Consider the following 12,543-nt stretch of genomic DNA (forward strand, 5'->3'; position numbering starts at 1 on the left):
CCACAATGCTGTCTTAAAACTCCTATAAATAGCTATTTTAAGACTTTTTTCTCTCTTTTAAGTATTGTTTTTAAAGTTATAATACAGAGGAAATGTACGGTAATATATTACCAAAATTAGATAAATCTATACCAGTCTATAAAAGTGTTTAACTTATTGAAGACAATCAAAATGCCATGAGTATTCCAAGCTATTTGTGTAAATATAAAATCTCTCCTCCTCTTTACTTTTAGGCATGTCAAAAGAGGAAGAGATACTGAGAAGAGAAACAAACCTTCCTAGCTAATTCAGAAGGGCAGAGTAAGATCATGGGTTTTACTTAACTCTACTGAGCAGACTAAAGGAAGCCTTTGCCTGTGACTGAGACCAAAAAAGTTCCAGGCAGCCATTGTTAGAAGGGGATTTTAATATGCTAAAATAAAAACAATGGATTTAGGAATAGCCCTGAGCAGGCTTTTTACCCTAAAGTAGAGGGCAGGTCTAAGAATAATACCAAACCTAAACAAAAGTGATCAAAAAAATTAATTAGTGAGAAATGTGCCAACTTTCAGAAATGTATTTATTTGATCAAATACTTATTCTATAAGACTATCTACTATTTAATTTGCTTGTTAACTTATTTGCAGAAACAGACATCTAGAAAATTTTTAAAGCTAATCCCTAGCCCAGCAATCCTGAGGGCAGTGACTTAATTAAAGACTGTAGTTTCAACACTCTGTTCCTCTGAGAAGCAACACACCTCAACTACAAATTCAAATCCAGGTGTTAAGAGGGTACATAAACCTCCTCCAACCTTTACCAACTTGGTTAACAAACACACAAAGTAACCACAGTGATGCCGTTCATTATCATGCAAGCATCATCTTTAAACCAATTTTATTTTAATAAATGCTCACCTTCCATGGCCGTCTAATCCCTTTGAAAAAGTCAGGCATCCACATAGGGAGAACAACAGCTTCCCTCAGCAACTTCTTAGCTTCTTCCAGATCTGCTATGTCATCCCTTTGCAAGAGAACAAAGTTTCATGTTTATTCATGGACACCTTGACTTACGGTCAATACTAATTTTTTAAAATAATTTTTTATGAAATTAGTATATTAAGAACACTATTTTAACTAATATTGCATAAAATGATCAGTGAAAATATATTGTAGTTAATTAATTAGGACATGCTCGTTTGTTTTTAAGATTTTATTCATCAGAGAGAAAGAGCACAAGTAGGGAGAGCAGCAGTCAGAGCCGGCAAAGGCTGGTAAATGGGAGAAGCAGGCTCCCTGCTGAGCAAGGAGCCCCGATGTAGAACTCGATCCCAGGACATGACCTGAGTTGAAGACAGACACTTAACCCACTGAGCCACCCAGGTGTCCCTAATTAGGACATGTTATTGAATTAACAATCTTTGTCAGTTATGTCAACATCAAGTTAACATGTAAAATGACTTGGTTAGCTTTTGAAAGAAGAACTGTCCTGTCAATTCTACACATGCATTTATTATGGATGAAGGCACAGTCATAGATAGTAAGAAGAGACTAACATTAGACCAACCAATAACTTGTTTTCTCTGCTGCTTTAATTCAAGAACTTAAAAGACTTACCAATGAATGCTAGGATTCCTGGATACAATGTCTCTCTCAAGAGCTTCCACCAGATCCTTATCATACCCAGCACCATCAAATTTAGGAATTTCACCATCACTTGCACCATCTTGCATATTCTTCCTTCCCTGGAGACAGATATAAAAAAAGTACTAGTTAATAAGAAGATAATTTTAATTAACATCATTGAGCTTTCAAGATATTAAAATGTAATAATTTCAAAGTAACTTTTCATTATTTTAAGACACTGTTTTGTGATTATCCAAATGCCATATCTGTTTATTTCATCAGAAACAGATGAACTTTATTACACACTTCTTTACATTTACATCCTTGGGGGTACAGTTTCAAGTAAAACTAAAATGATCCTTGCTAGATACTTCTAAGTTTGTGGATGTGGGGAATTTCCAGTGCCACCAAAGAATATACAGAATATTAACGGAGAGGAAGAAACAACATTAACTTACTGAGAACCTACTACATGGCAATAAATCACAAATATGTTATCTCATTTAATACTCACAACAAGGTAAGTATTATTATCCTTATCTTTTTTTACAAATAAGGAACTGGAACTCAGGTAAAATACCCTAATCAAGTTTAAAATTATTAAATGTCAGTCAGAGTAGAGATTTTAATGCAGCTCTTTCTGACTTCTCGAACATATGCCCTTTGCACAACATCAGACCACCTCACGCCTGAGTCAGCTTAAAGCTCTTAAGAGCTTTACAAACTATGAATCCTATGAAATTATGAAAGCCAAGAAAGAGGCTACAGATGAGGAAAGCCTTGGGACTCTGATCTGCATCTTACAAAGCCTTTTTTCCCTGTTACTCTTAGCACCTCCCAGGATTTCCTCCCAGTAAAGTCCTTGGACCACATCACAAAGTCACAATAATGATAATGGTAAAAGGACCTTTTTAAGTAGTATTATTAAGACCACTAAAGCAATATACTTTACCCCAAATTCTTTATTTAATAATATGGTGGCTTTAAAAAAGAATTACATGCTCTGGTTTCTGTGGGGTTCTGCCAAGATTTATTCAGCTTTGAAGGGCTTTAAATGAAATGCTCTCAGTTGCTAGAGATAGTTCAACCACTGGAACTACTTCAGGGGACAGAGCCAAATACCTTTCTAGAGTTTCAGCCCCATAGTTACTGTCTAATACAAAAATGAAAGGGAAAGTAGTCAAAAAATGTGTGAATTTCCTAAGCTTAAATCTGAAGAGAGAACAGAATGAACCTCTCCTACCACACTTCATCTGAGATTAAGCATAAGCTTGATCATAAGTGCTGACAGGGGACTAAATGGCTCCCCTTGGGCAAATGCTTGAGTTCATTAAGCCACTAGGTAAATGACCAAACAGTACTCTTGGTGACTTGACCCAAAAAACAAATAATTTACTGTATCTGGGTAGCACGGTGACAATATTAAGCTAAATTTTCATAAAGATTCTTATATTTCAGATGATAGATACCAATATTGACACTATAGAGTATATTTGTGGCATACTTACCATGACAAACATAAATATTTAAAATAAGCTCAGCCTAGAATCACACTTTCTAACACAGGTAGGACAAGGCTACGAAGTGACATTCAAACAAATCACTGGCAATTCCCTGTAATCATTTTTAAAACTCTTCTAGAAGTAAATCAACTAAAGAATGCAACAGCAACTGATATATCTGGGACTTATTAACATGCCATGATAGGACAGTCATTGTAATTTGAGATTTATAAAATTGTTTAAAAATATAAGCAGACATCCATTTTAGTATGAATTCCCAAGTGGTAGAGAAGACATGATAAACACTGCCAAGAGAAAGAAAAAGCTGTACACTTACCTCAAAGTAGTAAGAACCAGAGGATTTAAGAATAATTATGTGAGCATCTGTCTAATACATTTCATTCTGTTAGGTTTTATCAGTGAATGAAAATACACTATCTGCCCTCACTGAGCATCTAGTCTAGCAGGGGAAACAAGTAACATGTAAACAAAACAAAAACACACATAATCATAAACTGTCAAATGCTATGAAAAAAACTGAGTGGTCCATGTGGCTAAGAATTGAACAAATAAAACAGACTGGAGAGACAGGCAGAGGCCAGCTCACCCTGGCCCCTATAGGCCACAGTGAGGAGTCTGGATTTTATTCTAAATGTACTGGGAAAATATCTGAAATATGTTAAATAGGGAATGACAGGATCCGATTTAAATCTTTAAATGACCCTTCTACCACCTACCATGTGGAAAAAGGATGGAATAGAAGCAGAAGCAGAGAAAGAAAAACCTGTGTTACAGTACTCAAGGTCAAGCCTTTCAATACACAGAAGAGGAAATGTGGGGTAAGCCAGGCAAATGACTTCCCTAGAATCCAAAGTTTATCAAAGACAGAGTTGAGATTTGAATATAAATTAAGTACTCCAAAAAAGATTCTAAGAACTCTTCCAAGTCAAAATGGTGAGGTTATTAAAAAACAAATTTAGATAAACTAAAAATAAGTAATTTGGTGACATTGGGAAATCAATAAAATGGGTGATCATTATCTTTTGTAACAAATACTCAAACTAGAATAGGGATAACAAATAGAGGTTACTGTGGTTTCAGTTAATGAGCTAGATTAACTGTAATACCTAAAAGAGACTTCGTTTTCAAGCAATAAAGATAACCTTACCCAGATTATTACCTGAACAGTTTCTAGTAATAATAATAATGATAGCTACAGTAACACTGAAATGATCTTAAAAAAAAAGTCTTTGCTTAGATTTTCACATTAATTGACAAAGGTCAACATAGCAAGAATTTGATATTTAGCATAAAGTCTAACAGACCTTTTTCCTCATTAAAGCAAATATTTTAGCATCTTTTTACTAACATCTAAATTACCCTTATCAAGAAAGGTTTATTAATGATCTTTCATTAGTATTGGCTAATAATACTTGAGGCTAAAATTAGTGACTAACATATTATATAAAGTCAATTAATGACACAATTTGGCCTAAAGTGCAAATAATGGTTTTTACATTTTACTGCATGTCTTCTCACATTGGCAGATTAAGTAGAAGACAGTCAGTTACTAGCTCTGGGTCTTGCATTTCAAGTGACAAATGAATTGCACCCAAAAAGAATATCCAGGGCAATGAAAATTCAAAAACCACATCATATAGAGGAGGATCAGGGACACTAGAGACATCTAATGGAGCCACATGACCAACTGACCTATTTACCTCTATTTCCTCTATATTCGTCCAAAAGAAAGAACCAGGACAAATTGAAAGTAACAAAAGATATAAATTTCAGATCAACAAAATAATTTTCTAACAATGAGTTCTAACAAAGGGATCATTGCTCTTGTTAGGTTGTGAGCTACCCAACATCAGAATTACTAATTAGTAATTAAAAACAAAAAACAAAAACACTGGTCCACAATCACAGGGATATCCAAGCTCATCTGAACTCTGAGCTCCACATCACGACGTTCATAGCTTGAAATGGGTCACAAAAATATTTGTATCACAGAAATCAGCTGATAGTACAAATCAGGGCTTGATTTATTACTTTACTAATGGCCTAGACTTAAGAAAATAATGGGGAAAACAATAATGCAAATGAAACTTAAAAGTATGCCATTTCTACAGCTGTTACATTGTAAACAGCATAAAAATTAATGAAATATTTTTCCATTATTTGAAAACTATTAACTGTTTCATCAAAGTTGCCCAAATAATCAGTGAATGAGTGAACTACCAACATGTATTTCTACTGTTTTACTTTCATCTTACTCATTAACAGAAAAAAAAAAATACCAACCAACATTCTTGTCAGAACTACATTTTTATTCATTTGTTAACTGCAACCACCATAGGTTGGCTACAGATAAAAAGAGCTGAGCAAAAGTCAGCAAAGGCATCCTGTGAGAGTCTATTCACTCTACAGAATTTACAGTAAAGAGTACTATATATTTAATTATTTGTAAATTATGTGCTACACATCCTTTATGTCAGTCAGATTTACAATAAATGTGTGAATGTGTATATACACATTTTTTCAGAAAACTAGTTATTGAACATTTAACAATACACTGCTAATTAGATGATCATTATTCATTAAATAGACCCCATAAGACAGTATCCATTTCTTCATAAGAAAAAGAAAAATTTTTCTGAAGTCACTGTTCATTTGTATAATCACTTATCAACAGTTCTCAATCCAGTTTACAACATCTCTTCACATCAGACATCCCTAGACTTAACTCAGTGATGAGAAGCAAAGTATTCAATAAGAGCCATTTGTTACATGCAATTCAATGAAATGAAGTCCTTTAAGTTTAATAACTTTAAATCAATTCTATTAATATAATTTACCATCCTTTAATCTGAATTCTATTTAAAAGCATATGTAGCTTTAATCATGAGACCGTAATAGAAGCACTGCTCATTTTGCTAAGAGTTAATTAACCATGAAGTCATAGTCTTAAAAATACTTGAGAATCAGAGTTTTAGGAATTAAATTTATTTTTGGTGGTAACACAGAAACATTTCCTCTGCTACCTAGTATTTTTTTTTTTTATTTTTAGACCATCCTTTTTCAATATAAAAAAATACATTTGTTATTTCTATACTGACTAGAGGCTTAAATAGTTAAATAGTAATACATCAAATTTTCTCAGGTACATTCAAATAAGACTGAAAAATACAGCAAAGTCAATTGATTTATCTCACTCCCACTCATCAATAAGAAAATAACCAACATGAAGCTAGAATCACATTTTTTTGAAGTCTATGTTCCCTGTACCAGCAAGTCTGACTAACACTAAGTATGCACATAATAAAGGTGTGTTAAGTAAATAAGGTAACAAACTGGCTTTTTGAGGACTCTGTAAACCTCAGAGAGAGAAAAACGGTAAGAGTTGAACAACAGATCACTATACGAAGTGGTTGTTACTTATTGAAAAACACTATTTTTAAGCTTGGACCCACCCGAAGCTTGTCAACAGTTAAAAAAAAAAAAAAAGAGGGGAGAAAAGATTTAATCACTCCCAGAAAATGAACTGGAACTCTTACAAGAAACAGGTATTCATGATGCATTAAAATAAGATAGTATGCATTTTCAAATAAGAGACTATATAGCATACTGGTTAAAAGCTCAGGTGTTAAAGAATTTAACTCCTAGTTCCCCCACCTACTTGTGTATGACTCTGTGCCTCAATTTCTTCAAACGCAGAACAGGGAAAATACTGTTGAGGTCACAGGAATTTATAGAAATTAAATAAGCCAATATACATACATGACTTCAAAATGGGGCTAGTACAGGTTAAGTGTACTCAAGAACGAGTAACATCTGCTACTGCTATTATTAGTGGCCCCATCACATAGTTTGCAACACTAAATTTAAAAATCCAAAGATACTGAGACTCTTGGGCAAGATATGTAATTTCTCCTGTCCTTACTTTTTTTTTTTTTACACCTATAAAGTTAAGCGGTTTGAATACAGCAGCAATTTTCAAACATTTGACCAGGACACAATATAATAAATTCACTTGACATGAGCTACTATATACTAATATAATTATGATTTAGTTTTTTATATATATTCATATAACTCAGTATTTTTTTTTCTCAAAATAAGTGTCCTTACTATCACTAGAGCATTCTGAATTTTCTAGTCTATTCTTTTTATTTTTTTTTTTAAGGTGGTTGCAATACACAAAACTAATTTTTAAAACACAACAGGGACTACAATATCTCTGAGGACCCTGCCAATACAAGGTTCTCATTTTCAAATTATTATTCAAAGGCCATGGATATCTAGCAGTTTCACCTAAACCCCCTCAAACCCTATCATAGCCTTCAGTGAATTTTAAGGACACTAGTATTCTAACGGGCATTTGAGTGCTTACAACAATAATAACTCAACCAAGTACACTTTTCAAAATCTAATAAACTTTGCATGAGTTTGTTTTTCTAAATTGTAGTCCCTTTTGTGTCCAGAGTGACTCAGAAAACATCTTTTATCTTCAAACAACTGCAGACTTGGTTTTGTTTTTTTTGTTTTGTTTTTTTTTCTCAAATAAAGGACTTACTTTCCAGTGACATTCTCAGTACTTAGATGTCAACGAAAGAATAAGAGTTAGAAAATTACTTGGAACTTTTTAAGAGACAATTTGCAATCTCCAGAAAAATGTGACATTCAACAAATGCTGCCTCATTGCTTTGTTCTTTGCTTACGAATCACTCAACATTTAGTTAATTGTTCTGGGACTCCTTTCTAATCCAATCCATATTTTTAATCTAGTTTGGCAGGGTTAACTACATAATATGAAAAAAAAAACCCTAAAAGAGAGAAAAGATCTGGGCACAAATTCATATTCCATTTCAAGCTCCATCCCTTACTCTCTTGACCTTGGGCCAGGTACTTCAGCTCTCTACCTCTGTTTCTTCATTTATAAGATGACTACCTACTTCATGGGACTGTTCCCAAATTACCGTCTAATCACTCCGAATGGTGCTTAGCAGGGAAGCATCCAATAAACCATGACCAAGATTATTCTATTGTGTTATGTTAAATTAAGGTAAAGACTAAAAGTTCCCCACCCTGTTCTAAAATTTACCTAAAAGCTACCAGCAGAGTAAGCGCTGAACTTCAGCCCCTACTTTATGCTTTAAAATGCAAACCAAGGTCAGCTGACAAAAATGAAGAACAAGGGAAGAAACAAAGATGACACATAAGGTAGAGATTTTTAAGTATCTATTCGGTGGGTTTTGATAATGGTAGAAAACCAGTTCAATTTCACCAGCAGGAATCATTCATTCATTCATTAGTGCCCCCTCACGAATCCCAACAAGTATCAAAGATGGAATCACTCACTGCTTTATGGTATAATAGCTCTGGCAAATTACAAAAAAAAAAAAGGTAGAATCAAAAGAAGTAGAATCTACCTTTGAATCTAGCTCATGAATAGAAATACTCAAAAAACACCACTTTTATTCTACCACAGATTAAATATGCACAAGGCCGAGGAAGGTGGTCTATGCAGAGTCCTGATCTAATGACTGGAATTATACAGGGCAAAAATATTCAAACATAGTGTCTAATTTTGGATAACAACTTGCTATTAGTGTTGTTATATTTTCATTATAAATGTCATGGCATCAACATGAGGACATATCCTGAACCTCTGGCTAGGAAAATTTAAAACTTCTTGGTGGCAATTCAATAATTATCATCATCCATATATGATGGTCACAATGAAAACGGGAAATGCTATCACTAAACATCTAATTTTGTCTTTTCACTAAAATTAAGGCTAAAAGATGGGTCCGGTCATCCCGGCTGGCTCCCTCCTCTGTAAGATTATCTAAAGTCCATTTTAAGGGCAGGACAGAATTTCCACCTAGCACTATGTTCATTCACCTATCAATTTTCCAAATAAAGTAAATGTACACAGTGAACCCCAACCAAGGAAAATTCTCTCATTAAGAGAAAAAAAAATCGGGCGCCTGGGTGGCTCAGTGGGTTAAGCCGCTGCCTTCGGCTCAGGTCATGATCTCAGGGTCCTGGGGTCGAGTCCCGCATCGGGCTCTCTGCTCAGCAGGGAGCCTGCTTCCTCCTCTCTCTCTCTCTGCCTGCCTCTCTGCCTACTTGTGATCTCTCTCTGTCAAGTAAATAAATAAAATCTTTAAAAAAAAAAAATTAAAAAAAAAAAAAGAGAAAAAAAAATCTATACCCTTGGAAGAATTTCCCCTACAATATTTTTCATTTATTGCTCATTTTAATTTAGAATACTTGTTAAAATATATTTTGTTTTAAAACTATTTTGAATATTTCTTTCCAAGATCCATTTTACTAAAGATCTGTGCATTTGTTTTTCTAAATGTACTTCTGAGGTTATCAGCATTGCAGAATGGCCTTCAAAATGCAAAGACTGCCTAGGTTTTTGAGGCAGGTAGATTTTTTAATATCTTCCATGTCAAAAGAGGGGTACTCTGAAAAGCCAAAAGAAATTATAATATGCACCAAAAGTCATGGGCTTCAAGGGAATGAGTTAACAAAGAAAGTCTTGCCTTATCATCTCTTCCTCTTGCTCTACAATCTTTGTCTCTACTTGTAGAGGGTTTTTCACCCTTGGATATAGGATGTGCTCGGCCTACAGGTCCCCGGGCTCCTACTCCCGGCATTTCTTTCCTCAGAGGTCTTACTTCTCGATTGGGACGCCTTATCTGAGGTGGAGCTCTGACAAGAAAAAATTAAAATGAAAATTAATCAAAGGCAAAAGTATTTCAAATACTTTAGTCAACAGAACTATTAAATCAAGAAGCCCTAAATGTCAGTGGTTCCCCTTTTGCCAATTCATGGCTACAACTATTAGGTCAGTTTTTAGAAGTATTTTTCAAAAAAAAAAAAAAAAAGTGCTCTTCTGTAAAATATACCAGTTCACAAAATTTTTAAACACATATAAATATGTATAACAGCAATTACTTTGTCAAAAATAACTACTAATCACCAATAGAGGGCAATACAGACTATTTCCATCTAATACAGTATAATGGAAAGCCAAATTACTTATTCATTACTGTCCTAGGCCAAAATTAACTAAAAAAAAAAAAAAAAGCTTTTGAAAATAATATTAAATGTCAACTACACTTCAGTTTTTACAAAAGCATTAAAAGCTGAAAGGACAAGAATTCAAAATACATCTATCTGCAGAGTTTACTAATTTATTTACAATCAAAATTATTTCCTCTGCTTCTGTATTGGAAAATCCAACATTTCAGTCATCAAATTGTAAGCAGTAGGGCTAAACAATGAAATCTTGCTATATACAAATGAATTTATGTGTGAAAATGTTCTTCATGCTTTGATGGTGTCAAAAATAAAAAAATCACAGGATCATTCAAATTATATATGTGCATGTGCATGTGATTTAAGAACTTTGAGAACTATGTATAGTGAAGGATATTAACTAGATTTGTGGTGGTTTTCACAATATATAAAAACCCTGAATCATCATGCTGTATACCTGAAACTAATAAAATGTTGTATGCCAAATATAACTCAATTTTTTAAAAGTTACAATACATAAATGTAACAATGTACACAATGTACACAAAGTGGTACATTTTATTTCATGTAATATGAAATATGTTAAAAGCAAAATTCTGAGATTTCTGAGCACAGTACTTCAGGTCTCGCTTTGGGTATTTGGTGGGGGTGGGGGGACACTATATGCTCTGGGCCTAATCTTTGTTCTTCCTTGGACTGTCTCTGCCTCTGTTTTCCTATTTTTACTCTCTCTACCATTCTGCCTTTATATCTGTAGCCCTTCAGATCCCATACACATAGTCCTTTTTTTACCCATATGCCATATCTATTATTATCCCTTTCCAACTCCATGCTTTTAATTCATCTAACTCATCATGGAGTCTCTCTTCCTGATAGCAGAAGTGACACCTGTATGTAACTCAGAATCCAGCTAAACAGGAAAAGAAGATGAAAAGCCAGGAAGGATGCAAACTCAAGGCCACAAAGGTGAAAGACCGCTGACATACTGCAGGTCTAGTAAAGGATCTTCAGCCTGTTGGAATTAGACCACTACATGAAACGGCTAAGGGTAAGGGAAGCTGGTGAAAACTGGATGTCTACTAGGTTATTACATGTCAACATTGGAGCTCTTGGAGTTCAGTCCAGCTAAACATCAGGAGGTATATGGCCACTAGTTTGCTAGGCCCTGGGAGGAGACCAAGATGAATAAGCAGTCTTGTGAAAAAAATCACAGAAAAGGAACTGGAGAAGAGTATATAGTACAATGGCTACAAGGCATTTTCAAATATAAAGATATTATCTTGGTATTAATTCTAGTGCATGATTAGTAGTCTCTTAAGCATCTGCCAATAAAATAAAAATGTGATGAGACTGATTTAAAAAAACAAAAATGGTACATGCTCTGATCCTACTATTTCACTTCAACCACTATTTTTCAACTGAACTTCTATTCCATTTTGATGAAGGTGTGTAAAGTAGTAGAGCAGAACTTTACTTTTATTTTTATATATTTGGGCAGACATACATGACTTTCCTGAATCAGACCCACCGGTAAGGTCCAAAGACAATAAAATGAGAGCAACAATCTCCAGCACGCAGAACACACGTCAAGTTTACCCTTCTGTTAGCAGCTGTGCCTGCTATTCAAATACTCTGTCATTGTCTGTGGGCCTGCTTTCTAGCTACACTGCAGGCCTGAAGCTTCTGCTCCCTGACAGCAACCCCATCCCTTCCAGCTGCGTGCTTGTCCCCCTAGGCCTCACTGCTTAGGGCAGAAGGGTGGAGAATCCCAAAATGCCTCTTCGGCCACCTCAGCTTGTGCTCTCCCCACCCAGGCCTGCTTTTTGACAGTTACTTTGAGTTCCACTGTAGTCCATTTTGCACATGCATCCGGTTCAGGAAAGCGGTGCTGGGAGAATTATTATTTCAAATCTCTTGCACTGGCGGCATTCCAAGTGCTTGCTGCTGCTGCCCTTGTCCTGCCACTCAACATTCTGACAGGCTCATAAATGCTCTGCATTGCTCCAGAAGCCAGGTGTGCCTAGTGGCAAGTCGCACATCTCACGAAAGTGTGCCTACTCTGTGAGTCTTCAGTTCCATCTCGCTGCAGGTTGACATTGTATTTGTAACAGACTCTGTCAACTTCCCAAAGGACATCCTTGATTCTGCTCTGTACTTCCCCCATTAGCGCGTCACTGCACAATGTCATGCTTCAATTTAAGGACTCAGTGACAGCTTCCAGGCTGGGTAAAAAAATAAGTCTCACGGCTTCTTTTACTGGCCTCTTTTGAAAGAGAGAGACAGTAAGGTTACACAGCCTCATCAACCTCTGCCCTGAAGGTCAAAGAGAAGATGGCACAGTACTAGCTCCCAGTATTCCAAATGTAGAAAACAGCTGGGAG

The 12,543-nt window shown here is 35.2% G+C and overlaps 1 protein-coding gene across 6 annotated transcripts in view; it reads right to left on the reverse strand.

The window, feature by feature from the left end:
- KATNAL1 (katanin catalytic subunit A1 like 1) overlaps positions 1–12,543 on the reverse strand; it is a 119,505-nt gene that overhangs the window by 27,758 nt on the left and 79,204 nt on the right. For all 6 annotated transcript variants that reach the window (XM_082700977.1, XM_082700972.1, XM_082700973.1 and 3 more), the window contains exons 4-6: positions 9,664–9,832; positions 1,596–1,723; positions 897–1,002 (exon numbers count right to left, since the gene is read on the reverse strand). In XM_082700977.1, coding sequence (XP_082557103.1) covers positions 897–1,002; positions 1,596–1,723; positions 9,664–9,832 — 403 coding nt within the window. The remainder of the gene's footprint in view (positions 1–896; positions 1,003–1,595; positions 1,724–9,663; positions 9,833–12,543) is intronic.

Source organism: Mustela nivalis (genome assembly GCF_964662115.1).
Source record: "Mustela nivalis genome assembly, chromosome: 15".
NCBI classification, from domain to species: Eukaryota; Metazoa; Chordata; class Mammalia; order Carnivora; family Mustelidae; genus Mustela; species Mustela nivalis.